General features: G+C 42.0%; 2 protein-coding genes across 2 annotated transcripts in view; both read right to left on the bottom strand.

The window, feature by feature from the left end:
* The window catches only part of LOC136575386 (ultra-long-chain fatty acid omega-hydroxylase-like), a 257,782-nt gene that overhangs the window by 160,975 nt on the left and 68,868 nt on the right, over nucleotides 1–27,939 (bottom strand). The gene's annotated exons all lie outside the window — the stretch shown is intronic.
* LOC136616740 (ultra-long-chain fatty acid omega-hydroxylase-like) lies at nucleotides 92–26,690 on the bottom strand. The gene is made up of 8 exons (XM_066594217.1): nucleotides 26,617–26,690; nucleotides 25,906–26,173; nucleotides 21,533–21,599; nucleotides 20,124–20,250; nucleotides 9,259–9,392; nucleotides 5,027–5,091; nucleotides 4,847–4,929; nucleotides 92–4,273 (listed from the first exon to the last, which is right to left on the bottom strand). The coding sequence occupies exons 1-8, from the start codon at nucleotides 26,688–26,690 to the stop codon at nucleotides 4,102–4,104; spliced, it is 990 nt and encodes a 329-aa protein (XP_066450314.1). The 3' UTR covers nucleotides 92–4,101.

Genomic DNA, 27,939 nt, shown 5'->3' on the forward strand with positions numbered 1-27,939 from the left:
CATCCCTAATAATTAATTTAAACTTATTTAAACAATTTTTCAAACACGTGAGTGCAGAAATTTATAGTGAAGACTGCTAAAAGACAGCTGGTTACATTACATTGGACTTTATTATCATCATTACTGATTTGATAAAAAACAATAACAATCACATTTTTATTCATATTCATTGTGCATAATATATCAAACATTTAATATTTTTTAACCCTTTCCAATCCATTGTCTGACCTCTGAAGACATTATGATTTAAGGCTGTACAGCTTCGATGTTGGAAGATATCCATCGGGGTTCTCTTACTGTATATTGCCAGCCTCTCTGCTGTTGGAGCCTATCTAATGAGTCACCTCATGCAGTACTGGCTTTAACCAGCATTTAGCGCGGTTGAATAACAGCAGAAAAAGAGTAAGCCCCCTAGGAAAACCAGGATACAAATTGGATTGGAAAGGGTTAATAGCTCTTTAGCATTTGTATTTGATGCAGCAGAATTTTCTATAACTACATTTTAATAATGTATTAATATCTCATTAGCTTTCACAAAACCTAAAGGATGGAAGTTAATCAGTAACTGAAGTTTCCATTTAATGGGGAAATTCAGCCCAAATCATTTTCAGACACGAGATGTAACATAGAAATTAAAAGCTTTTTATTCTGCTTCTTGTTTTGGGAATTTCCAGTGATATCTGTGTGTTGCTGAACAAGAACTGAGGTATCTTTGTATGGTGAATTTGAGTGGGCCTATTTGTAATGTCAGAAATGGCTCATACATCATTTCAATTATATTGTATTAACTTTATCCAACACATATACTTTGTTTCAATTTGTTTACATATCTTGCCAATTGACATCATGGAATAGTGCCAAATTTACAGCTGAATAATGTTCATACTTCCCTTTTTCTGAGTGGTTTGAAACATGTCTTTTTTTGGCAATATATAACTGATCTGAAACTTAGGTGACATAAACAGAAATCAACTCCTCATCAATCAGAAACCCATTTGTCCTTAGGAATGCAATGTAATTGTTTTGTGAACAGAGCAGCATAATGTGATGGTGAAGATGTAGTTCTGCCAGTTTTATTACCGAATTAGGGTACACTTTCAGCTTAGCTTAATTATGGAGGAAGGATGGGAAGGCAAGAAGCTGCCAAATGTGTCGGATGCTACTTCTCTCTTAAGAGAACAGTGGAGAATTTACTTTAACATGGCCAACATGGTTTGGTGACACAACCCCGACCCATCAGCTGAGCTGACCCCCACTCTCCAGCTCTGAGACCACACCAACCGGCTGAAGCCCTCCAGACACCTCCTGCCACCTCCACATTCACATTCACCTGTTCACTGCAAGGGAACTCCAGAAAAAGAGGATACACAGGCACCACTGAATTACCAAGACTCGGCTATACACGTCTTCCCGTGATATCACAGCACCTTTCCTCCAAAATATCACAGACTGTCAGTCCGCTGTCTCTAACACCATATGCTCCCTTTCTTCTCAAACTCAACCTCTGTAAAAGGGACCTTCTTATCTTCCCACCCTCTGCCAGCTGACCTCCCCCCAACATCTTCGGGTCACATTGGATTCTGACTCCTTCTTTTTCCCCCTTATCCAATCTCTGGCCCGAACATGCCACCTGCACCTTAGGAATATTGCTAAAATATGGTCGTTCCTCACCACAGACACACTAAAGACACTCGTTGTCGCCTCATCCATTCCCAACTCGACTACTGCAACTCGATGCTCACCGGCCATCCCCGCAACAGATTCTCCCCTCTCCAATCCATACTAAATGTGGCAGCTAGAGTCATCTTCCTATCCAGTCGCTTCTCGGATACCTCTGCATTATGCTAATCACTGCACTGGCTGCCCATCCGCTACAGAACACAATTCAAACTCATCACCCTCACCTACAAAGCTCTCCATGGCACAGCGCCACCGTATATCTATTCCCTCCTGTCACTACATTACCCAGTTTGCACACTCCGATCCGCTAACACACTCAGACTAAACACCCCTCTAATACAAACCTCATATGCTTGCCTCCAGGACCTTTCTAGAGCATCACCGGTCCTCTGGAACGCTCTACACCAAAACATCCAGACAATCCCCGACGCATGGAACTTCAGACACACCTTAAAAAAACGCACCTCTTCAAAGAAGCATACCAAATCTCTTGATCTAATCCCCCATCCCCACAACATGTCCCCCTGCCCGCTCCTATGGCTTCCCACATTTTCTTCCTTTCCTATCGTGCAGATTTCCTGGCCCTGTACCTTCTCTATTATCCCCACCCCGTTTGCAAAAAAAAAATGAATACCATATGTAATTTGCTATACTCTGTGTGCTCCCCCTTGTTTCATCTCTTGCGCCTGGAACCTCCTGTATCACTCCCATCCCATTTGTATACCTCATGTCGTAGTGTGTGTTTTCCTGTGCTTTGAAAGCGCCGTGGAATAAGTTGGTGCTATACAAATAAAGATTATTATTATGTTATTAATAGTTGCTTTAGATATAAACTTACTATAACTAATGAATGTACAAAACAGACTTTACCTAGGTTTCTATGAATATCTTAAGGCCCCCTGTCCACGGGCGTCATTTCGCCGGAGGTAAATCGCTGGCGAGTCACGCCGTCTGAAGCATTCCATAGTGTTGCTGTGGAAAGCGCCTGCTCCCTGTGCATGAGTGGAGAATCATTGCAATTCTGCGCTCGCAGCCAGCAATTTGCAGCATGCTGTGAATTGCCGCGATTCTTCTCGGTCAGCCTATCTGTCAGATAGGCTAACCTGCAGAGATCCATCTGCAGGCTCCTGCTCCCGGGCAGCGGCTCCCGCGACGGAGATTCGCCGCGGGATACCGCAACGCCCGTGGACAGGGGGCCTAAGTCTGCATACATAGAAACCTTTCCTGTAGAATACCAGCTGTCTCTATTATCGACATTTGAAAATAGTCTTAATAATAACAAAATGGGAAATGTGACATCACTTTGGATGTGGTATGGACTCTTCTGGCATGCAAAGTATAAAAAATGTAAAATTGGTAAAATCAGATAATATGACGTAAAACACAAATATGTAGCAGAGGCTAGACTTTCACAGAGGGACTGTATATACTAAACTGACAATATGACCATTTATAGGGAACATGTCACCTTTCCACCGAACTTATCAACTTTGTGGGCTCAAACAACATGCAGTCTTTTAATCTGCCAGGTACAAACAATTTCATACAAAGAAAAGGGGGTTGGAAATATAAAAAAAAAGGTTTTTTTTTTACCCAGGAACAGCACTTTCCCTATCAATGTACTATGTCTTGTACTGTAGAACCGGGATGAGCTGCAATACAGACACAGTCCATGGACAGAAAAGCAGACCCTTCACATGTGGCACTCACTTTAGGCCACCTTCACACAGGTATTAAAAATCCTATGGAATTTATCCTAGCAGAATCCTAGTGTTTGCATACAAGCCATGTGGACGGAAGTCTTCTTTAGGCCAAATGGGCACGGGCAAAAATTCCGTAGCAGATTTCCCGCAGAATTTCTGCTCGTGCACGCTGCCATAGGATTGCATTAGATCTCACAGAAACACACAGAAACGTCACTAGTGACGCACCGGCTCCTCTTTGCACATGTGCCGTCTGGCCGGCAGCCGGCACATAGCAGAGTGGGGAGACGGCGGGAGCAGGTAAGCCACAGTGGTCAGTGCAGGGAAATGGTTCGCATCCGACCAGGCTGTCCACAGGAGGCCTTACATGATGTGGAAAACATCTGCGACGAATCAGCAGTGTTTTTAAAAAGAACACTTCAGATTCTAAATCCTCAGCATGCCTATTTATGTTGCGGAATTCAACCCTTGAAATACAAGTGTTGAATTCTGCACCATTTAGGTGCGGATTTGGCCACTGCAGATTTCCTGCAAAATCAGAATACAGTGATTTTGCGATGTGTAAAGACGGTTTTATACTAGTTCTGCTTACAATATGTCTGCCAACACTTTGTGAAGGTGACAGGTGATTCCAAGTAATAGAGTTTAATTAGTTGAATATAATGTTAAAATTGTTGTTCACAGTCCACTGTAAAGCTTTCCATCTTCTGCTGTATATTTAATGTTTTAGAGCTTCCACTTGAAGCCACAGCCCACCCTCTGCTCTTAAGATCAACTGAGGCTGCCTGCGGACTGACTTATTGGGATCCAAGGTCACCTTGAAGTTCAGAAGTGTAAGAGCAAGCACCACTTTCATTTCAGCCATTGCAAAGTTTTGGCCAATACAATTCCTGCAAATTAAAATACATATATATTATATTAATAAATGTGGAAAAAAAACTGAATGTGGACTTTACATGATATTCAATCATAATTTTACTCTAAATATACTTGTTTGAAGCTGCATCCATTCGTAAATGTGGCATGAAATTTGATAAGCATACTGTGCATCTACTGCGTTGGGAGTATTTCATGATTTACCTCCGCTGCAAGAATGAAATATATTGCATTCATAAGTCAACGCAATCCAATGTCCATCTACTGTGGTTATGTGACGGATAGATTGAGAAACTGTATCAGCTTGTGAGAGCATATTCTAACGCACATCTGTAGGTTATACTTGGCAAATTAGCCAAGTCTCATGCAGTAGCCCATACGAAAATGTATATGGTAGGAGCTTAAGATGATTTTGAAAACTAATTGGTAATGATAATGTAGCTTAGAATTTCTGGTGACTTATAAACCAACAAGAATGTATAGAGAACATAGAGAAAAAGAGTGACAAACATAGAAATCATTTAAGATATACTGCAAAGATCTTAAATGGCTAGAATTTAAGATATATTACACATTTTTAACTTTACCTAGGTCCTGCAGCGAATGGTACAAATGCATGTGAGGCTTTCTCTTTGTTTGAGTCTGGATCAAATCGATATGGATCATAGACCTAAAAAAAAAAAAATAAAGTTTGTGTTTTTGGGAAAATGCTTTTGACTAGAGGCAGTAAAAAATATAAATCTAAAAGAAATCAAAAACATTTGTACCTTTGGATTTGGCCAAACAGCGGGGTTGTGATGAGCTCCATAAATACTTATGAGGCTGATGTTACCTGATTAAGACAAGCATTGTCAAGTTAGGGAGAAAAAGATCTGTATTAGAGATGAGCGAGCATACTCGTCCGAGCTTGATACTCGTTCGAGTATTAGGGTGTTCGAGATGCTCGTTACTCGTGACGAGTACCACGCGATGTTCGGGTTACTTTCATTTTCTTCCCTGAGAAATTTGCGCGCTTTTCTGGCCAATAGAAAGACAGGGAAGGCATTACAACTTCCCCCTGCGACGTTCAAGCCCTATACCACCCCCCTGCAGTGAGTGGCTGGCGAGATTAGGTGTCACCCGAGTATTAAAATCTGCCCGCCCGCGGCTCGCCACAGATGCATTCTGACATAGTTCAGGGAAAGTGTTGTTGATGCCGAAGCTGCTATAGGGAGAGTGTTAGGAGTGATTTTAGGCTTCAAGAACCCCAACGGTCCTTCTTAGGCCATAGAAATCGCAGATCGCACCTATGTGTGATCTGCGATTTCTGTTCTCTTCTCTATATGCGCTCAATGGGGCCGGCGGCAGCAGCGCCGACCCCATTGAGAATATATAGAAGACAAATCATTCTTCTCTGCCACAGCTGTAACAGCTGTGGCAGAGAAGAACGATGTTTGCCCATTGAATTCAATGGAGCCAGCAATACAGCAGGTTCCACTGAAAGCAATGGGCTGCCGGCGATCGCGGGATGAATTGTCGGGAAGGGCTTAAATATATAAGCCCTTCCCTGCAATTCATCCAGAAATGTGTTGCAATAAAAATATATACCGGCGTATAAGGCGACGGGGCGTATAAGACGACCCCCCAACTGTCACCTTATATGCCGGGAATACAGCGGAGCAAAGAATAAAAATCATTACTCACTTCACCGGGCGTTCTGCGGTGCTCCTGCAGGCTGTCGCTCCCTCCTGGTCCCCGGCAGAGCATTGCTTTCTCTACGAAGGGCTTTAAATCCCCGCCTCCAGAAACACACGTGCCTTCAGCCAATCACAGCCAATGACAATGATGTCATTGAATGGCTGTGATTGGCTGAAGGCACGTGTGTTTCTGGAGGCGGGGATTTCAACCACTGCGTCCAGAAAGCAATGCTCTGCCGGGGACCAGGAGGGAGCGACAGCCTGCAGGAGCACTGCAGAATGCCCGGTGAAGTGAGTAATGATTTTTATTCTTTGCTCCGCTGTATTCCCGGCGTATAAGGTGACAGTTGGGGGGTCGTCTTATACGCCCCGTCGCCTTATACGCCGGTATATACGGTATATATTTTTATTTTTACACATTTCTGGATGAATTGCAGGGAAGGGCTTATATATTTAAGCCCTTCCCGACAATTCATCCCACGATCGCCGGCAGCCCATTGCTTTCAGTGGAACCTGCTGTATTGCTGGCTCTATTAAATTCAATGGGCAAACATCGTTCTTCTCTGCCACAGCTGTTACAGCTTTGGCAGAGGAGAACGATCTTTACGCTGACAGTGCGGGGGGGGGGGGGCCACTTTTGCCGCTACTGTGGCTTAATAGTGGGACCTGGGAACTTGAGATGCAGCCCAACATGTAGCCCCTCGCCTGCCCTATCCGTTGCTGTGTCGTTCCCATCACTTTCTTGAATTGCCCAGATTTTCACAAACGAAAACCTTAGCGAGCATCGGCGATATACAAAAATGAAAATGCTCGGGTCGCCCATTGACTTCAATGGGGTTCATTACTCGAAACGAACCCTCGAGCATCGCGAAAAGTTCGTCCCGAGTAACGAGCACCCGAGCATTTTGGTGCTCGCTCATCTCTAATCTGTATGCATAATAATTCAAATACTGTACAATATTGGCATAAATCTAATTTTCCATTTTCTGCAACGTTGATTACAGATTAAAAAGATTCTTTGGTTCAAAACTCCTGTTAATCTGGAATTTTATAGACTGAAATTATTTAGGGTAGAAAATGAAAAAGAAAACTTAATAAAAACTTTAAAAATGTGATTGCATAAATAAGCACACCATAACACTAATACTTGGTTAATGTGACCTTTGACTTTATGACAGCATTCAGTCTATTTGGGTAGGAATCTATCAGCATGGCACATCTTGATTTGACAATCTTTGCCCACTCTTCGTTGCAAAAGCACTCAAAATCAGAGTCAGATTGCGAGGGCAGTTTGTGTGTACTGCCCTCTTCAGGTCATCAAACGGATTTTCAATGGGATTCAGATCTGGGCTCTTGCTGGGCCATTATAAGACATTGATCTTCTTCTGTTGAAGCCATTTTTTTGCTGATTTGCTGGTATGCTTTGGATTGTTGTCGTGCTGAAAGGTGAAATTCCTCTTCATCTTCAGCTTTTTAGCAGAGGCCTGAAGGTTTTGTTCCAAAATGGACTGATATTTTAGAACTTTTCGTAATCCCCACCCTGACTAAAGCCCCAGATCCAGCAGCATAAAAACAGCCCCAAAGCATAATGCTGCCTTCACCATCTCCACTGTGGGTATGGTGTTCTTTTGATGATGCACAGTGTTAGCTTTGAACCAAACATACCTTTTGGAATTTTTGGCCAGAAAGTTCAACTTTGGTTTCATCAGACCAGAACATGTTCTCTTTTGGCACATTTGATGTAGGTTTTGGCAAAACATAGCCGGGCTTGGAGTTTTTTTTTTATTTGGGAGACAAGGCTTCCATCTTGCCACCCTACCCCACAGTCTAGACAGATGAAGAATATTGGAGATGGTTGTCACATACACTATACAGCCAGTACTTGCCAGGAATTCATGCAACTCCTTTAATGTTGCTGTAGACCTCTTGGCCTCCTGCAGGACTAATTTTCTTCTTTTTTTAAAATCAAGTTTCATTCAGCTCTTAGTAATGTCACTGTTGTGCCAAATTTAAACTTCAGAAAAACGTCAGAAAAATCCTACTGAAAGAGCTGAACTTTTATATTGGGTAAATCAGAATCACTTTAAATAATGGCAGCGGAGTACTCACTACACAAAAACAATTTACCATGGGTGAATAGACATTTTATATCCACTCTAGGTGATAAGATCTTGATTGGAGGGGGTACAATTCCCCCCCCTCCCACCCGATCATGAAAACGTAAGGGGTCGTGCAAGTTTCATTCATCTCTAAGAAACTGCTGAGTAAAAAGTACTCAACCACCTCCAGCACACCCATACAAATGAATAAAGAAGTTGTGCAGAAACGTGACCGCAGCTACATTTTTAGGAGGGAACTCAGGACCCCTGTCTTCTTGAAAATAGGGCATTTCATCCCAGGAGATGGATCCCACAGATCAGACACTTGTCTATTCTGTGAATAGTTGCAATCAAAATTATTTAGCTCCCATTGCAAATTAGATTTGAATGACAGCCATTAAATGACAGCTGAGTGCTGCCTGTGATTGGTCCCTGCACTCAGCCAATCAGAGGCAGCCCTTACAGCTGGTGGGGATTTTAAATCCCTGCCTGCTGAAAGCACTTCAGAGCAGTTCAGGAGCACAAGCGGTTAGACAAGCCTGAGCCCCGGCAGCGGCAGAGAAATGAGTATATATTTTTTAAAATTTTTTACACATTCCCTCAAAATCATTCTAGGGATGATTTTGAGGGAAGGGCTTATATTTAAAGGCCTTCCCCAAAAATCACTGCAGGGGTTACCAGCAGCCCATTGCTTTCAATGGGGCTGCAGAAGTGCAGGCCTCATTGAAAGCAGAGGGAGAACATCGCGCTCCTTTGCCACAGCTGTGACAGCTGTGGTAGGAGAATTCTTCATGCCCGCGGGCAGTCCCCTTGTCACTGGACACTGTGACAATGCTGTCACAGTGTTCAGTGATGAGGGGACTCCCCGCGGAGAGAAAGAAATCCTCGGCCACTGTTGTGCCAGAGGATCGCGATCCTCTCTGTATGTTCCCAAAAGGGCCACCGCTGCTGCCGCCGGCCCCATTGACCACAGCTGCAGCAGGGGATACCGGGCACCGCACTTTATGTGCAAGTTTTTAACACAGCCAAGTGCTTTTTTTTCAACGTGACACCTGCTTCAGTCACGGGAATTTTTGTGCGCATGCGTTTTACGCAGAAAAATGTGCAGCAAACAAACACTCGACTAACTGAGCGCTTACACAGTCATAACAGTATTGCATATATCTGCATTTGCAATGATAATTTTATTTCTAAAAGTTCATGTGATACAGTACTAGAATATACCTTTTGGAATAACTTTCCCATCAGGCATTGTAATATCTTCGGTACATTGTCTAGACACAGCTGTCACTGGGGGATGTAATCGGAGGCTCTCCTTAATACACATGGTGGTAAATGGCATCTGAGACAAGTCATCCCTACAGTGGAAAATTAATGGCACAATTGCATGAAGAGAACAACTTCAAAAATCACAAATACAATCAGGGTTGTCTAGTATTTCCTACATTATATTGAATTCTAATATGCTGAAGAAACAGTTTGTGCTCAGATACAGACATGTTCATATATTCATTTTCTAAATTAGTGATTTAAAGTTTTAGCTAAAAAAAAATCTAAAATTGAAGGGGTAGTCCGAGTTTTTTTTTAATACTCACCTCTCCCCTATTCCCCAGCACTGTTGCCTTTCTTATGGAACACTTACAGGCTGCAGCAGCCTGTTTGCATGATCCTCTGGCCTCTTGCAGCCAATCACAGCGCTCAATCACTGAGCTCTGCCACTGGCTGCTACAGCCTGTAACTTCCCATATACAGGTTGATTCTGAGTCTGTTTGATGCTATTACATGATCCTTACCACTGCAACTGTCAAGAGGGGGACACATGTGAGAGAAACCATAGTGTCTATTGAACACCATCTTGTTTCTCTTCCACTTTCTAACTTACTTGACACAGGTATACAGATATTTTTGCTCAGAAGATTAGAAGGCCTGAAGAAGAAAAAACTGCAATCGACCTTCTCTCACACAAATGTGTAGCCAGACAGCTGACCAAATATGGACTTTGTTTTAGAAATGTACTAGCAAATAGAACTCTTTATCATCTGTGTTGCTTTATTTGATTTTCTATACATATATAAACCTTAACCAAGTTTAGGAATACTTATAGATTACCAGTTTACGATACTAGACAGTGCGGGACTAGAGAGAAGAGGTTTGCCCAGAGACCGACGTCAATGCACTTGCCAAGTTTTTTCATCAGTAATAACAAGCCATAACAAGTTATGCATATGCTAAGTCAGGTGACCTTTTTAATGTATTTGTCTTAAAGGACTATAAATTCTTTGGATGGTTAACTAATAAACTGAATAATTAGCGATTTACACAAATGCTGTGTGACATGTCAGTGATTCTCCGAGCTGCTCAAATTTTAACCCTTAATTTGGAACACAAGAATATACCTTTAGTGCTCCATTGTGCTGACACACAGGCACTCATATTACAGCTGCTGATGATCGCACAGCTCATGACAGTTATAATAGAGAAGATCGCAGATCATCTTCCTGACTGTATATCTATTGTATAACCTTAACTAATGCTGAGCTGATGCATCATGGAATTGACTGAAAGTAAAAAAAAATCTTACTCTCAAGATGATGTTTCATTAGCATCAGACATGAGCGCTGCACTGCAGGGAAGTGGCCAGAATACACAGAGGACACCTCTACTCAATTACGTTTTTTTGTACTCCAAAAACAAACGTGAACATTATAAAACTGACTGTTATGTCCGGTGCTTTAACGCGCCGCGCCTCAGCACAGATACAAGGAAGATATCGTATCCATACAAGGACATACTGGCTGTTTAACCTGAGATGCTACACAAAAACGCAAGAGACACCAAGGGACAGTGACTTTTGAACTAGGAACAGGACTCATGGACAGCCATAAATCATGACTGACAAATGCTCAAAACAGTCACCAGCATAGCTGCACACATAGCCAGATGGAATAACTATAGAATGTACAAGGTATTAGTTTGTATTTTGGCTAAGATACTTAAGCCCGCAAGCCCTCTTCAAGGGTCTTTGTTGCCTCGTGGGTCCTTACTCTAACGAGACAACTTCCATATGATACCAGCCTGCAAGAAGGGTGATCGTCCCAATAAAGACGACCCCACGCTGAAACCTATGGACCTAACTGCCCAAGGTGGAAAATGAACTAAAGCAGGACAGGACACAGTTCACACCAACACATTAGGGATAGCATGCAATACAGAACAAGACTGTTCATACTTAATGTCTGGCCACCTGCGTAGACCCGCAGAACACATAACTGTTCACACACATATGCACTGAACATGCTTGTTCACACCTGATGTCCTGCCACCTGCACAGTGAACATGACACTGTTCACATCTATAAACACATAACACATAACAGGCATACAAGAAACCCCAAACCCTAGAGTGAAGAGACACCAGCTTTCTCTTCCAGAGGGACTGGTATAAATATGCAGCAAACCAGTGGAGATTAGCTGGCTGGAGAACCACACCAAGCCAGCACAAGCATGCCACATGTGAAGATGTGCTCCTGGAAACCCATAGTACTACAGGTCCCAGCAGCACAAACTAACACTGACACTAAATACACAAAAGAAGTGAATGGCCCAGTTTGTTTCAATACTGTCACAGAACCACCCCATCCTTCCCTAGTGTATCACACAGCGTGTATAATAATGCTGTGTAAATGTTCTGATGCTACAATGCATCAGTCAGGAGTGCAGGCTACTATACTTCAAACTGCGGCTAGCGAATACCTGTTGATGCCTTACCAGTCATAAAATAGTATTAGAAAATATGCTGAAAAAATATGCACAATATGTAAAAATCATTTAGAAGGTACAGCTGATGGTTAAAGGGAAACCGTCATATTGAACACGCAGTTCAATCTGTCAGCAACATGGTATAGACCAGGATGAACTGAGTATATTGATACAGTTGCAAGAAAAAGTCTGATTATCTAAGCCACAATTATAGACAAAGACAATCTAACTAAACTAATAACACACAACCAGTTGTGCCACTGAGTAAACTGAGTAAACATCCTCAGTGCAAAGTAGGAAAGTCAACCCTTGAATTTAAAAAATCCCCTTTGGCAGCAATTGCAACCCCCAGCTACAAGTAACATTTGAACAATATTGATGAGGAATTTTAAATCTTTCTATCCTGCAAATATTTCAGTTCATCAATATTTCTGGGGTGCTTTGTGCGTAACACATTATGCCACAGCATATCACTAGGTTTAAGGACTAGTTGGCTATTTCAAAACACGAAATCCTTTTTAACTATCCTTTAGTTGATTTACGGTAAATGCAGACTGCCGGGTCGGATTCCGACTGCGAGATTCTTGCAGCGGGATGTGACCCATGCCCCTGCAGTGACCCCCGGCTTACCTGTCTGGAGTCTTCGCAGTGCTCTACGGATGTGGTGGCTGGCGCACAGCCACACATGCGCAGTGTAGAGCACGGCACACCAGCAATGATGCTTCGAGGCTCACACTGAAATACAACATGGTGTGATTTTCTTATCACGCGAGCTTTCCGCGATCACAATCGCGACTGTCTGTATAGGATTGCATAAACCAATGCAATCCTATGGCAGCGTGCAACGGCGGAAATTCCACGTGAAATCTTGCCACAGAATTTCCACCCATGTGCATTCAGCCTTACTTGTGTGCTTTGTGCTATTGTCTTGTTGCATAACTTAACATCTTTTCAGCTTGAGGTTATGAACTGGTGTTTTTATACATCTATATATATAAAATTGAATGTATGTCTGTATGCGTGCGTGTCTGTCTGTCTGTCTGTTTGTCCTTTATGCGCTACTACACCATTCATCCGATCGCCATGAAACTTTGGGAAGTTGTTGAGTACACTCCTGGGAAGATTATAGGCATAGTACAACTATCCTACGATAAATGGCGCGCGCGCGAGCGTCGTCGAAAGTTACGCCCCCCCCCACGTAGATTGTTTGATTTCCATCACTGGATGTCTGACAGTTAAAGCTGCATTGTGATGTCATTAAGGCTCTATTATGACACGTACAGAGCCACGTAGATCTTTTGATTTCCATCATTGCCACTAATGTGTGTGTGTGTGTGTGTGTGTGTGTGTGTATATATATGTATGTACACACATATATATATATATATCCCGATGTCGTAGAAACATGAAATTTGGCACGAGCATTGATTATGTCATAAATAGGAAAAGGTAATGGGTCCCAACTCGATTATTCAATTCTATGCGCAAAAGAATTAGCGTCCAAATTTTACGTACAGAATCTAAATTTTCTCGCTTCCCAATGTCATAAAAACTCAAAATTTGGCGTGAGTATATATATAAAATTGTATGTATGCGTGTGTGCGTGTCTGTCTGTGTGTGTGTGTTTGTGCTTTATGCGCTACTACACCATTCATCTAATCGCCATGAAACTTTGGGAAGTTTTTGAGTACACTCCTGGGAAGATTATAGGCATAGTACAACTATCCTACGATAAATGGCGCGCGTGCGAGCGTCGTCGACAGTTACGCCCCCCCACGTAGATCGTTCGATTTCCATCACTGCCACTAATTCTCTCACTTCCCAGTGTTGTAGAAACATGAAATTCGGCACGAGCATTGATTATGTCATAAATAGGAAAAGTTAATGGGTCCCAACTCGATTATTCAATTGTAAGCGCCAAAGAATTAGCGTCCAAATTTTACGTACGGAATCTAATTTTCTCGCTTCCCAATGTCATAGAAAATTTAAATTTGGCACGAGCATTGATTATGTCATAAATAGGAAAAGGTAATGGGTCCCAAATCAATTATTCAATTCTAAGCGCCAAAGAATTAGCGTCCAAATTTTACGTACGGAATCTAATTTTCTCGCTTCCCAATGTCATAGAAACGTGAAATTTGGCACGGGCATTGAATATGTCATAAATAGCAAACGCTAATCAGTCCCAACTCGATTATTCAATTCTATGCGCAAAAGAATTAGCGTCCAAATTTTACGTACGGAATCGAATTCTCTCGCTTCCCAATGTAATAGAAACGTGAAATTTGGCAGGAGCATTGAATATGTCATAAATAGGAAAAGCTAATGTGTCCCAACTCCATTATTCAATTCTATGCATCAAAGAATTAGCGTCCAAATTTTACATACGGAATCTAATTTTCTCGCTTCCCAATGTCATAGAAACTTAAAATTTGGCGCGAGCATTGATTATGTCATAAATAGGAAAAGCTAATGGCTCCCAACTTGATTATTCAATTCTATGCACAAAAGAATTAGCGTCCAAATTTTACGTACGGAATGTAATTTTCTCACTTTCCGGTGTCATATAAACTTGAAATTTGGCACGAGCATTGAATATGTCACAAATAGGAAACGCTAATGGGTCCCAACTCGATTATTTAATTCTAGGCGCAAAAGAATTGGCATCCAAATTTTACGTACGGAATCTAATTTTCTCGCTTCCCAATGTCATAGAAACTTGAAATTTGGCACGAGCATTCATTATGTCATAAATAGGAAAAGTTAATGGGAAGTTGTTGAGTACACTCCTGGGAAGATTTCTGGCATAGTACATCTATCCTACGATAGGTGGCGCGCGCGAGCATCATCGACAGTTATGCCCCCCCAGACAAAGATTGTTTGATTTCCATCTCAAGCACAAAAGCAAAAGGCATTAGGAGCAACGGGATGCGTGTTCAACTACAAAATGATGCATCCGCCGAACGTATCACAAGACAATTCCTGGATATTGAGAATGCTGAGGTAAAATGAAAGCTGTGCTGTGATTGGTTGTTATATATTATACTGCTGAGGTAAAATGAAAGCTGTGCTGTGATTGGTTGCTATATATTATACCGCTGAGGTAAAATGAATGCTGCGCTGTGATTCGTTGCTATTTTTTATATTGCTGAGGCAGAATAAAAGTTGCGCTGTGATTGGTTGTTATTTCTCTTACTGCTGACGTAACATGAAAGCTGCGCTGTGATTGGTTGTTATCTAAATATATTAAAAAAAAAGTATGTCTGTCTGTCTTCGCCAATGATAGCACCACAGAGAGAGAGATACTGAGCTGCGGACCCCTGATCAACTATTAATGACTTCAATACTCAGGTCATCAATACTCAAAGTCCTAGACACCCCTTTAATGTAATCAGAAAATATGATCATGACAATCAGGATTCTAACGGAGGTAGAAGGTTCCAAAGGGAACTTGGTTAATGAGTTTAGTTTACCCAGTTTAATGTCCTAAGAAGGGACTAAAGCTCCATTTACGCGCAAAGATGATCGCTCAAAATTCATTCAAAAGATAGGATGATTGACAGTTTGAGCAATTCTTTTGCATAAGCTGCTAATGGGCACTAATGCCCATTAGTAGCTTAATAGCTTCATTTGCATGTAAATGAGCCTCCCTGCGCTGTATGCAGATAACAGCAGGTGATCTGCTATCCACATACAGCACCTTTGTTCTGCTGTGGGACTGCAGCTCAATACAATCTTATCAGCGCTCCCATGGAGAAACACAGTATGCACTCCCTGCTATCAGCTCTCCGTTCGAACGATGGATTTTAAGCTGAACTAAAAATCATCGTTCGGCTGGAAAGCAAACGACTAGGATTGACATTCAGACAGTTTAGGGAACTAGTTGTTAGAATTTCTTTGAAAGCTTGGAGATTAATGTAAGGTATAGAGGATCTAAAAAATACATTTTTACCATATTGTAGTGTAAATATTAGCAGTAATTTTTCTTCATTCCTGAGGATGTTTTTACACAGGATGACCTGTAGGGCGCAGATGCCTAACAGGTCTATCCCATTGAATTGCTCCTGTGCATTTACCTAAGCTAGAAATCATCTTTTGAGAGAATTCTTTATCAGTTAGGATTTTCCTCTCAAGTTCCATAACCTTGAGAGAAAACTGGAAACCTAGGAATACAGAACTAGTGCCCCTTTAACACGAGCCGATTCTTATTTTAACAAGCAAGTGATGTTACCGCTAATTTGTGTGCAGTTGTTCGCTTTTATGCAGAATGTTCAGACAGGCAGATCATAGTTGAGAATTGTTCTCTTCTCGTTTAGTGCTTCACATTCTGGGCTTAGTCACACGGATGCTTCGGCACCCGTACATGGGCACCGATGCGCCCGTGTGACTGAGCCCTTACTGCAGGAAGAAGACGGCCGTACTTCAAGACGGACAACTCCCCCGCAGCTCCGAAGAAAAAACACATGACCGGCAAGGAAGCCGGTCTCATGTTCTTTCCTCTCGCGCTGCAGAGGGACGTCCGTCCTGAAGTGCGGCTGTCTTCCACCTGCAGTCACACGGGCGCCGATGCGCCCGTGTGACTAAGCCCTCTATGTGAAACCCTAATCGGGAGTGTTTAGGCGTAACGAGAAGTGAGCGAACTGCTGCTGATTTTCATGCAGGCTGAAACTGAGCAGCAAACAAAAAGCAAACGAAAAGTGCATGATGGCTCACATTTAGAGGTAACTATTGTTGCGCACTTTCGTTCATTTGAACACATTTTGAGAGACAATTGTCACCTGTAAGTGGGCCCTATGTCTTGGGACAAGGGGTCCGATACCTCCAAAACCATTTGGGATTTTCGCACTGATTTAACTTCCAGCCATTAAAAGAAAAGTCTCTTGGGCTAAAAGGGTGTAAATACTGTATTGCAACCATTGCCCATTTTTCACTGTCCTGAATGCTTTTAAGCCAAATAGATTTATCTTAACGTTGCCTCCAAAGACACAATTTCTTAATGCCTCACCTAATAGACTAAGTCCTTATGCACACGAGCGTATATACGCAGCTAATGTAGCTGTATCAAAAATTGCGACCATGTGAAGCATTTGATTCCAATGTATTCATTCACATGAGCGTTTTTTGTGGGGTGTAAAGAAATCGCACCGTCAATGATAGAACATCGGCGACCATTTTCGGTTGACAATTTTTTACGGTGTGTGAAAAGATAAGTCATGCTCTATCTTTTGCTGAGATACGCTGGAGGCTCCCATAGACTCCAACGCTGGGAAAAGAACACAGCTGGCTCAATTTAAGCATTATAAGTAATTCCCAGGATTTCTGCCAACCGGGGGATTTCCACGCAGCAGCATATATTTTCAGTGAAACGCAGCAGACAGCCATGTGGATGGATGAGAAACCGCTAACTTAGCTTGGGACTCGATTGAGGCTATTCTTCATTCATGTGATTTGTAACCGCAATTGGCCGAGTGCAAAAAAGCATACACTTGTGTAAGTGAGCCCTAAGCAGCACTGCACTAAAGGATTCAGATTAGAACCACTAATTACTGCTTCGAAATTAAGGCCTCAGTCAGACAAGCGCTTTTTTTGCGCAGTATAGGTGTGTGTGTGTGTGGGGGGGGGGGGAACCTTGCAGGGACTAGCAGGAGTTTACAGCGGGACATTTAAATTGTGATTCTGGGCAGCATGTCTTAACCCCTTGAGTGGCACGCCCGGAAAAGTTCCGTGAGGAGCTCCACTGCTCACAGAAACATAGCCCGGAAATCGCTATGTATCACTATGGGAGCTGCAGAGCACACTGTCACAAGCTGTGACAGTGTGCTCTGCCTGCACAGACCCACACAGAGCAGTGCAAAGGCTTTGAAAAACCAGCAGAAGATATTGCCGATGTACCGGCAACCTCCTGCTTTGTTTACAGGTTGCCATAGAGACCATCGGCTTGTCAGAAGCAAGCCGATGGTCTCTGTGGCAGGGAGAGCTGCTTGTTAGCTGTCAGAGGACAGATAGGTACTAGCTCTTACAGCAGAGATCAGAGAAAACCTCCGATCTCTGCTGTGTTAACCCTTTACATGCTGCAGTCTATGTGACTGCAGCATGTAAAGGGCTGTCACTGCAGCATGTAAAGGGCTGTCACCATCGGACCCCTGAAATGTGATCAGGGGTCCTGATGGGTCCCTGTGGAAGTCCCCTAAAGGGACAAAAATAAATAAAAATTTTTTTAAAAATTAAAAAAAAAAAAGTAAAAAAATTATTAAAAAAATAAAAAAAACACTTGTCTCCCTTTACTTTGTAAAAAAATCAAAAATACAATCACACATGTGGTACCCATGTGCGTCGTAATGACCCAGAGAAGGAAGTTAATACATTATTTAACCCCTTAATGACATGGCCCCTTTTTTCTTTTTTCCCCATTTCTTTTTTCCTCCCCCCTGTTTAAAAAATCACAACTTGTCCCGCAAAAAACAAGTCCTTATATGGCCATGTCAATGGAAAAATGAAAAAGTTATGGCTCTTGAGACGCAACTGCAAAACTAGTTGAAATTCAATGATTAGACCATTTTAAAAAACCTGCCCTGGTGGGCACGACAGGGTGGTAGGAAACCTGCCACTCAAGGAGTTAAATGTCCTGCTGTAAGCAGCATGAATCTTCCTGCTCCCATAGGAGTCAATGGAAACTCCCGTACAGCACGCACCAAAGATAGGACAGATCCTATGTTTTGTCGCACCAAGGAGCTACATGTAACCTGCAGCATGTCCTATCTTTCTTAGGTGCGCACCGTTTCGGGGGAGGAGGCTGTAAGAGCCAGGAGCAGTGCTCGGAGCTCCCGCAACCCCTCTGCCTCCTCTCCACCCCCTCTCCGCCCCTCTGTACTATTTGCAATGAGAGGAGGCGGGACTAGGGTGGGGCTAAGTTCCGGGAATTAGCTCCACCCCAGTCCCGCCTCTCCTTATTGAAAATAGTGCAGGGGCTGGAGAGGAGGCAGAGAGGGGGCGGGAGCTCAGAGCACTGCTCCTGGCTCTTCCAGTCTCCTCCCCCTGCAGAGAGGGACGCCGTATATTGGCTGGCGTGAATACGCGGCCGATATACGGTTGTCTGAATGCACCCTTCAAAATCCATAATTTTTATTTTTCCACTGAAGTGGTCATATGAGGGCTTGTTTTTTTGAGGGTAGGGAGAAATACACATCAATTCTGCCATTGTTTTTTTTACAGCGTTAATCATGCAGCATGGACCTGATCACATTTTTTTTCTGCAGGTTGCTACAATTACAATACCAAGATATGTTTTTAAGGTTTTTCCAAGTCTGCACAATAAACATTTTTTTTGGAAAATATATATTTTTTTTGCTTTGCTGCATTCGCAGTCTCATAACTTTTTTATTTTCCTGTGCATGTAGCTTCCTTTTTACTTGATGAGCTGTAGTTTTTATTGTCACAATTTGGGGTGCTCACTTTTATTGCATTTTTTTGGAAAGTTAACTATACCAAAAAAAGCATTTTTGCCCCTTTTCTTCATAAAGGATTTGCTCTGAGGGCTAAAAAGTGTGTTCAATTTATTGTACAAGCTGTTATGATGATACCAAACGTGTTTTTTTAAATTTTATACAAGAGGGAAAAGAATAGTTTTTTAAATATGTTTTATGTTCTTGTATGTTGGACTGCACATGACATCATGTGTGAAATACATTGTCATACGCAGTACAATTGTGGCAATTGGCCCTGTCACCAGCAGCTTGTCAGAGGAAAAATGCTGCCTGGCTCACGCAGCATTTTACGCTTATGGCCCTTTAAGCCTGGCCACAAAATTTAGCACCAGTCTTCTTATGAGACAGAACTTGCAATAATTTAATGGCTTGCACTATATGTTACAATACCTCTGTATTGCAACATATAATATCTTTGCATGTTGCCGATTAAGCCCTGCCAGAGGCATCGAAGCATGGCAGCCCTGGGTGCTTTCATAAGAGCCATGCTTACCCATTGGCGTGTCTCATGAGGGGAAAAGGGGAGCCAGGATGGGCCACCCTCCCGATTAGCTGCCAACAGAAGAAAAAAGTATAATAGAAAGTTTTGTTGTGTATTTTGGACTCAGTTCTGGTTTTGGCTTACAAATACAAATGCAGAATACTGTCCAAATCCTACTGTCTGAATATGGCCTTGTACTGAATCTTTTCCCACAAAACTATATATCAATCTTCTTAATGCCTCCTACTCTATAATATATTGCATGTTCAATGTGACAAGCTCCCTCTAACAAAATCTCACAGTATCTGCGCTGCATGTATGAACAGCAAATAACATTGCATAAATAATATAGTGCAAAATAATCACCATTCCAAGTGTGTTGTCTCTCCTCTTAATAACTCCTTTATTTCCTCTCTGCATTTTTCTTGATATTCAGGATGAGAGGCCAGGTTAAACAAGATCCAGGAGAGTCCACTGGCTGTGGTGTCATGCCCTTAATGGAGAGAACACAAGACATATTTATGGTGGAGGGTTGTTGCTCAACAATGTCAGGTTTGTGTATAAACTGGGATAAATCAACTTGATGCCATTGTGGGACGCTGGATTGCCTCCTATATATTGCAATCTAGTGGAATGCTTCAAGCATTTCGGCATTTATATACGTGGACCATGGAAAAATAGCCTGGCTTCCTTTTATAGGTACTGAAGGCCCTTTTACACGGAACGATTATACTTCAAATGAGCGAAAATCATTCGGTGTAAAAGCAGGTAACAATTTTTTAATGATTATTTCAAAAATTTCCATGTCGCTATCTGTATAAAAAATTTTTTTCTGAAATCTTGCAGTTTTCACACTAGCCATTACGCCTCAGAATAGGCTGACACTTACTGTTCTGTTGAAGGAAAGTTTCATCAGTCATCTGATTATTACCACAGGTAGAATTACACTTAACGGTAACACATATATATAGTATTTATAACATAGGATCCACCATTCATAATAGTAGATGTCAGAGCCCACCTCCTGCCCCTCCCTGCACAACGTCCTCTGCTTATATCATATAGAATGCCTGGAACACTCTTCCATAGAGGTCAATGGGTCATCTCCAATTTAGTGTTTCCTATGGTCCATGTGGCTGCTATAAAGCATATCTATGACTGCAGTTCAGGCAAGATGGCTGCCCCCATAATCATTCAATGCAATAACTGTGATTGGTTCATCGAGTACTGCAGTGACTGGCTGAGCCGCGGCGCTCGAGAACCAATCAAAGCCAGCGCTTCCTGGAGGTAAGGATTTTGAACCTCCAAACCAGGAAGCGTTGGCTGAAAACTACAGATAAGTGTGCCGGAGCTTCAGAAGAAGACGTGCGGTGGAGCAGACAAGCCTGTTAGGAGTCTTTTTTTTAATGCAGCTAGGGATTATTTCACGGCTCAAACAGTAGGACTTCCTGATGTAAAAGTTGCATCCCACTGCATGAAAACCGCGTTTTCGCGTGATGTATTGCAACACAAAGGAAGGCTCCATAGGGAAACATGGGCTACAAAACATAGCCACAATTTTTTTTCTCTCAATGTAACAGCCTGCAAAACATGGCTACTGTGAAGGAACCCATTGGAAAGCATGGGCTTCACATACGTGCGATTTGTAGCACTGACGCATCGTGAGAAAATCGCGTGATTTTGTCGCCCCTGTGTGAAAGCGGCCTAATAGTATAAGCCCCATATAAATAATACTCAAATAAGTATATTAAGTTCGGCCTGGACTGCAGACATACCTTCAAACATGAATGTGTCCACTTCATCTTTTATTTCCTCATCAGATAGTGGGTGGCCATGTTCATCCTGGGTCAAAAGATTATTAAAGTATTTTTAGAAAATGTAGCAGTAAATTCCTTGTGAAATATATTACAAATAAGGCAGGACAGAGAATGTGTTAACACCATGTGGGGTGGAGATTATCCACAACCACAAAGAGAGACAACAGGAGGATGAACAAGGAGCACTTGACTCATCGAATTGGGTATGTTGAGTAAAAAGGGTCCTCCTGCTGCCTATAAACAATTGCCATCTTAAAATACCTTCCACTTACATACATATTATGTATGCTTGGATATGAATACTAATCCCATCAGATCAGTCATGAAAATGATACATGGTAGATCAAACTCATGTCCACGAGAGGACTTCTAAGATTGCATGGTAAAATCCTTTTGCTCTAACATATGTGTATTCCAACTACTGTACAAAGTACTGTTTTACACCCACACGTATGAACTTTTCACTGAGGCAGTTAACGCCTATATGACTATTCAACTAAGACCCTTCACAGTTATCTATATATATAAAATTGAATGTATGTCTGCGTGTCTGTCTGTCTGTTTGTCCTTTATGCGCTACTACACCATTCATCCGATCGCCATGAAACTTTGGGAAGTTGTTAAGTACACTCCTGGGAAGATTATAGGCATAGTACAATTATGCTATGATAAATGGCGCGTGTGCGAGCGTCGTCGACAGTTACGCCCCCCCACGTAGATCGTTTGATTTCCATCATTGCCACTAATTCTCTCACTTTGCGATGTCGTAGAAACATAAAATTTGGCACGAGCACTAATTATTTCATAAATAGGAAAAGTTAATGGGTCCCAACTCGATTATTCAATTCTATGCACCAAAGAATTAGCGTCCAAATTTTACGTACGGAATCTAATTTTCTCGCTTCCCAATGTCATAGAAACTTGAAATTTGGCACGAGCATTGATTATGTCATAAATAGGAAAAGCTAATGGGTCCCAACTCGATTATTCAATTCTAAGCGCCAAAGAATTAGCGTCCAAATTTTACATACAGAATCTAATTTTCTCACTTCCCAATGTCATAGAAACTTGAAATTTGGCACGAGCATTGATTATGTCATAAATAGGAAAAGCTAATGGGTCCCAACTTGATTGTTCAATTCTATGCGCAAAAGATTTAGCGTCCAAATTTTACGTACGGAATGTAATTTTCTCACATAGAAACTTGAAAATTATAAAGCTGAGGTAACATGTAAGCAGCGCTGCGATTGGTTGTTATATATTATACCACTGAGGTAACATGAAAGCTGCGCTGTGATTGGTTGTTATCTAGATATACGAATGAATGTATGTCTGTCTGTCTTCACAGCAACGCGCGACGGGTAAGCTAGTAGACAATAAAAATGTAAAACTTTATTAAGCTTGATTAAATTAATTACTGGGCCAACAAAAGCACAGAAACAGAAAAAGAGACCCCAAGCATATATCCCTCACAGCTCACTATATTGATTGGAGACGGATAGATCACTATTCGTATAAGGATATTGCTTGTATCAGCTTGCCTCGTGCAGATTTTGTTGTGGCAACCCAAAGTCAATGGAGACTTTAGACTGGATTTATCCAGACAGACAGGGTTGGTGTCTGATGTCCACAGCAACTGAAAAATGAAGCAAGTCAGATAAATAGTAAAATTCCTTCTGATCCAAAAACTGCCAGTAAGGCTCCATGTCCACGGGCGTTGCGGTATCCCGCGGCGAAGCTCCGTCGTGGAAGACGCCGCCGAATCAGGATGAAGTTGGTGATATCTATAAAAACTAAGCTCAGCTGGCCTATCAAGATACAAAACTATAATGCAGGTAGAGGTCAGTTCATAGAGGATCAACAAATCTAACAGTCCAGATTAATTTTGGACTAAGAGGGAAAACCAAGCTTTTAGACTGTGCAGTAACACCCGTAGCTCGCCTCTCCTACTTATGTTCTACTAGGACTTCCAGCTGTTTACCTGAAGAATTGATCAGACATAAGATTAGTCGCATCTATTACCTAGGACAATAGAAGTACAATAGGGGTTTATTGGTATCCTTCTTTCTTTAGGGCTAGGGTGGTTCTTGATGAACTACTTGATACCGTAGGGAAATGCATCGAACCTAACCCTAATAACATATAGAGTATACTAAAGAGTTTGAAGTTAGCCTTGAGTGGATATCTCTCTTCGTCATCTTAACCTATTAAGTCCTCATATGTATAGTTAGCAGATCTGATTGATACTGCAACAGCACTGTGACAACCACACAAATACCAGTATTAGCCATCCCACCTGAGCGGCCACTTCACCCCGGGTGGTACTAGGCACTTTTTGTCTTTGTTTCTAGTTCCAAGTGTGTGTATGTGTTAGGTTCCTGTCCCCCTCACCCAGGGAGGATCACGGGATCCTGTTGGTGCCCTGCATTTTTAATCTTTGGTATTAATAAAGAATTAAATTTTAATTAGTGTCTACACTGTGAACGGGCGTAACGGAAATACGTAGATTCTTCTGCCTCAGTGAAACCTAAAGTATTTTTGAGGAGTGTAACTTTAAAAATATTGATTTGAAGGTAACAAAGCAACTCTTCACAGAGGCAGAATCAGTCCAGTATAATTTCAAGAAGCTAACTGAATGGACCTGAAAACTATTAATACTAAAATATAACTTTTATTGCTATCAGTTAAAAAATGAAGGACAAACGAATACATATATTTAAAGAATAAAGAAGATAAGAGTGATCTAGACCGGGCCACTTTAGTAAATAGATAAGGACCAGTTAGGTCAGGCGACAAAGGTCAGCTTAACCTATTTATTCGCTTAGTCCTATAGTGACCTGATGTCGTAGGTATTTCGACAATTATGGCACAGGAGTCATCCCAATTACAGTGGATGACAAAGAAAGCCTGAGCGGTTAGTTCAGGCCTACGCATTTCCCCCACAACGTGGGTTCCTCAGGGGCATTCAAAAGGAGATAGTTCCAGTAAAATAAGCTGGATAGTAGCTTATGTACCCTGATCCAGGTAATATCAGTCAATTAGGAAAATTGTCTCCTTATCTTATTCTGATAGAACCTTGATCAACTAGGTCCAGAATAAGATCTATTAAGATCTATAAGATGTAGAAATAGATCTTTTACCCTATATCTATCAGGATGCGGTTACTAGTTCCTAAGTAGGGTTGTGCCATTTAAATAGAAATAGAATAGTCCCTTAACTGATGTATAGAGAGCTTGATGTCTGTCTAGCTAATCTATAGTAAAACTGCGCCAAAGCTTACATATGTACTAATCTAGTAAGCCTAATCTTGATATCTAATGATAGTATTTCAGTGGCGTAGTATCGATTCAAAATGAAACAAACTGCACCACTAGGGCTGTCATGCCGCCATTCTTTTTATTTATTTTTGTTTCATTTTGAATCGATACTACGCCGCTGAAATACTATCATGGCGCAGTTTTACTATAGATTAGCTAGACAGACATCAAGCTCTCTATACATCAGTTAAGGGACTAGCTATTCTATTTCTATTTAAACGGCACAATCCTAGTTAGGAACTAGTAACCGCATCCTGATAGATATAGGCTGCGGGTTGGACAGCCTGCATTGACTGCATACAGCCGCTTATGGCGGTGAAATTGTAGCTACTCATGCAGTCAGTCATGTGCAGTACACCTGTTTTTCTTGTTTATATTTTCCGTGCCGCCACCTAGTGATGATGCGCAGAGGCATAACTTGAAGCTCCCAGGCCCCGATGCAAAACTTGTAACAGGGCCCCCAACTATAATGCTTTATTTGTAGTACTGGGTTACCTATATAGAGAAGAGAGGCCTTATGGGCCCCCTAAGGCTCCTGGGCCCGGGTGCAACCGAAACCCCTGCATCCTCTATAGTTACGCCCCTGATGATGCATATATCCACAGATGGAGAACAATAGGCTCTATGCTGTGCTCAATTTTCCACTCACTGATTACACAATTCTGACACGCTAATGTGAGCGAAACTGTGCAAGGAAGTGTAATTGATTGCCTGTGAGCTACCGTGTATAACAAGGGCTTACAGAGCCTGTGTAATACACAACTCCAATGCGGTCGTGATGAGCTATATTTTCATAATAAAATCCTTTTAATACAAAAATGTTTATGGAAACATATCTGTGTTGTCAGTCATCATATTGTGGGGAGCCAACGGGCTAACAGGGTGAGCTCCCTTCCTCTGTCAAGCTTTTTTGAAACTATAGTTGCTAATAATCATAGTATTTAATGTAGACAAGGCGTTCCAAACATCCATCCACATCATAAACTGACATTTATTGATGACACTTGGCCTGACCTTTGACAGTAATATAATGTCAATGAAATCCTTGGTCTTTCCTTGCTTGGACTTGATCCAGTTCTCTTCCCCCTTCTCCTGCAAAGCCTTCTTTCTCAACTTCACTACATTTGCAGTAAACTCATGAACAATTCTGCATGCACGGTAGAATTTTCTTCCATTGGAGGAAAAGCGGTAGATAAAATCAAAGTAATGATGAAGGGATTGCTCACGTTGCGTAATCAAGTTGCTTAAGTCATAAATTGCTGCAATGTATTCACTTGGCGTCCTGTAATGATAACATTTAATAGAGAGTGTAAGCAGTCATTCTGAAATGCAGAATTGCCCTGGAGCATAAAGGCAAAAGGCAATAGGCAAATACCATTCAGAGCATGCTATGCAAAACCACTTTTTCCTTCACACTCGTGGAAACAAATTGTGATTTCCGTGAGCGGAGGAAAAAAAAAGCAGAATGTTTAGGATTCTGCACGGACGGCTTCCATTGAAGTCAATGGAAGCCATCCGACCCGTGGTCAATCTGCAATTGACATTACAAAAAGGTCGTTGGTACTAGCATCATTGCCTAGCAATCGTACTAAAAAATAGAACCATTTAGAAAAAAAAAGTTTGTACTATGCATGTCCGATGGTGGCTTGCTGCAGCCATCCGCACTACAGATGAAGAATAAAAGTGACGGGTACCGGAATCCGACCCGGTCGTGTGGCTCTTCACCGTTTAAAGAAGCACTCCAACTTTATTTTGAGAAATCCATCAAGATCAGTGACTTCTACTGTGAAGTATCCCATTCTGTAGTTTGTTCCCTCCAGACTCTGCACTTTTCATCTTCCAGGTTGCATGATCAGTATTATGACAATGTGCTGTGTCCTGGAGATAATGGGGGAGATTTATGTAAACTGCCATAAAAAAACCATCTTTCTTGCCTACAGTAATCAATGACAGTGCAGCTTTCATTTCGTATTCTGCTTTTCAAAATGCAAGCTGATCTTTGATTGGTTGCTATGTGCAAGAAAGACAATTTTCTTTGTGACAATTGACTTAAATCTGCCCCTTAATTTCAGGACACAGAGCAGAGTCAGAGTGCTGGTCAGGTGACCAGGAGGCCATAAATAAATGACCGCCAAGGAGACGACTGCTCCAGTAAGAAGGGGGAAGGGCAGCACAGGGCAGGCTAGACAGGTCCTGATGGTGGGAGACTCAATTATTAGGAGGACAGAAAAGGCAATCTGCCACAAAGACCGGGATCATCGAATGGTGTGTTGTCTTCCTGGCGTTCGAGTTCAACATATCGCGGATCAGGTTGATAAATAACTGGAAGGGGCTGGTAAGGATCCAGAGGTCATGGTATGCATTAGTACCAATGACATAGACAGAGGTCAACAGAGGACCCTTAAAAATGATTTCAGGAATCTAGAATCCAAGCTCAGGGCAAGGTCCTCCAAGGTAGTTTTCTCGCAAATACTATCTGTACCATGAGCCCCACCAGAAAGGCAGCGGGAGATTAGGGAGGTAAACAAGTGACTCAAGAGTTGGTCTAGGAAAGAATAGTTTGGGTTCCTGGAGAACTGGGATGACTTTGCTCTCGGCTAAAGGCTCTAACGTAGCGACGGGCTGCATGTCAATAGGGAGGGTGCAGCTGTGCTGGGGCAGAAGATGGCTAGAAGGTTAGAGGAGTGTTTAAACTAAGGACTGAGGGGAGGGCAGCAAGAGATGTAGGGGGAATGACAGTGTAGACAGAGTTCTGGGATTAAGGAATGGAAATAGGGGTCGAGTGGAGGGTGGGGTTAGTACAGTTAGAACTGACAGAGTAGCAAATAAGACCATAAGTAGCATAATAAATACAAACAGTAACCACAACTGTATACTTTGTATGGCTGCAAATGCAAAAAGTCTGGTCAGTAAAGTGGGTGAGCTTGAAGCAAGAATGTCTGAGGAAAACTACAATATAGTAGGAATAACAGAAACATGGCTTGATAACAAATGCGTTTGGGCAGTGAACTTACGGGGTTACAATCTCTTCAGAAGAGACCGTGGAAA

This window comes from Eleutherodactylus coqui, chromosome 1, assembly GCF_035609145.1.
Source record: "Eleutherodactylus coqui strain aEleCoq1 chromosome 1, aEleCoq1.hap1, whole genome shotgun sequence".
Classification (NCBI taxonomy): Eukaryota; Metazoa; Chordata; class Amphibia; order Anura; family Eleutherodactylidae; genus Eleutherodactylus; species Eleutherodactylus coqui.